The sequence below is a fragment of the Asparagus officinalis genome, chromosome 7, assembly GCF_001876935.1.
Source record: "Asparagus officinalis chromosome 7, Aspof.V1, whole genome shotgun sequence".
In the NCBI taxonomy this organism is placed as follows: Eukaryota; Viridiplantae; Streptophyta; class Magnoliopsida; order Asparagales; family Asparagaceae; genus Asparagus; species Asparagus officinalis.
In genome coordinates this window covers 119,187,333-119,188,704 of record NC_033800.1, presented here as the reverse complement: position 1 = coordinate 119,188,704, position 1,372 = coordinate 119,187,333, and the positions used below count along the sequence as shown (strand labels likewise).

General features: G+C 37.8%; 1 protein-coding gene across 1 annotated transcript; it reads left to right on the top strand.

Annotated features, from left to right (window-relative positions):
* LOC109851108 lies at window positions 443–909 on the top strand. The gene has a single exon (XM_020421212.1). The coding sequence runs from the start codon at window positions 477–479 to the stop codon at window positions 732–734; it is 258 nt and encodes an 85-aa protein (XP_020276801.1). The 5' UTR covers window positions 443–476; the 3' UTR covers window positions 735–909.

The window sequence follows — 1,372 nt, the reverse complement described above, 5'->3', positions numbered from 1 at the left end:
AATTCCGTCTAGATGAACTAATCTAGACGGAATTGCAATCAACCTAGACGGAAATTTCCGTCTAGGTTGATCGTTTTTCTACTAGTGAAAGGAATAAATTAATGGAATTTTATATAATACGCAGCTTGATGTGTGCTATTTAGAGGTTGGATATGTTTATGTAATGTTAAATTGAATTGTAATCTAATAAAAAGCAGTCTGTTTGTAGTCAAAGGATCATAGGTCCAGAAGATTTTACGTGAAATGTTTCAAAAATAGAATGTAAACGCACAACCAAGTCAACAATTCTATCAGGTCCACAAGATAACAACGCCCAAATTCCCACAATTAAAAATAGCGGATGGTTGAGACAACAACTTACAAGATTATCCGCCAAAATTTTAGTGGAATAACAATTAATTTCAACCTTCCTTTATACCCATTTAAACCATTCAAACTTCTCTTGATTATTCATACAAAATTTCAAACAAACAAAAATGTCGACAAGCGAGCAGCAGCAGCAGCAGGAGAAGAGGGAGGAGAAGGCGGAGCTCCCCTTGGAGAGCAGCCCTTACGTTAAATACTCCGACATTGAAGATTACAAGCAAAATGCCTACGGTACACGGGGCCACCTCCCCGTAGCCGAAACACAGCGAGGCGCAGGGGCCACCGATGCTCCGACTCTCTCCGGCAGCGGCCTCTCTGAAGGCCAGGTCGATTTTCTTGACTCCATGAATCGCCATGGCGCCGTTTAGATTGACCAGTGGAGAAAGACAATAAGATAGGGCAATAATGTCTCTTACACCTATCTTGCATGTGTTCAAAGATAGTTGGAGTGTGTTTGACTAATTTGTTTTGTGTTAGTTTTGTAATGTTCTTCTTTTTCGTTTTTTATTTTTTTCAATAAAGCCACTAACACATTTGCAATATTATGAGACTAGCATGCATATTTAATCATCTTTTCATTTTATTCTCTTTTCAATATTAGGGCTAAATCTTATTTTATAAATTTTTACTAACCAATATCACACTTAACCGAATGGATGCAAGACACACTCTGCAAATCTCCACCTTTACTCTGATTCAATCGAGAACAACTCGAGTTCAAATAGATGGGCCAATGGAGACAATGGCTCAACTAGTTCGTTGACAAACATAGTTATGCCCAAGGAAAAATGTAACATCACATTCACTCCATGGTGAGCTCTAACACATGCAACAAATCAATCGGAGCAATTGCAGAGCATCCAACAAAGAGCCATCGAAGCATGGATTTTGATACCAATTTGTTAGGTTTAAGAAGATGCATTGGGATATGTGTTTGTGCCCAATTGACTCAGAATGTTCAATCTTATTTGAGTCATGAATGCAAACAAATTTAAATATCTATATA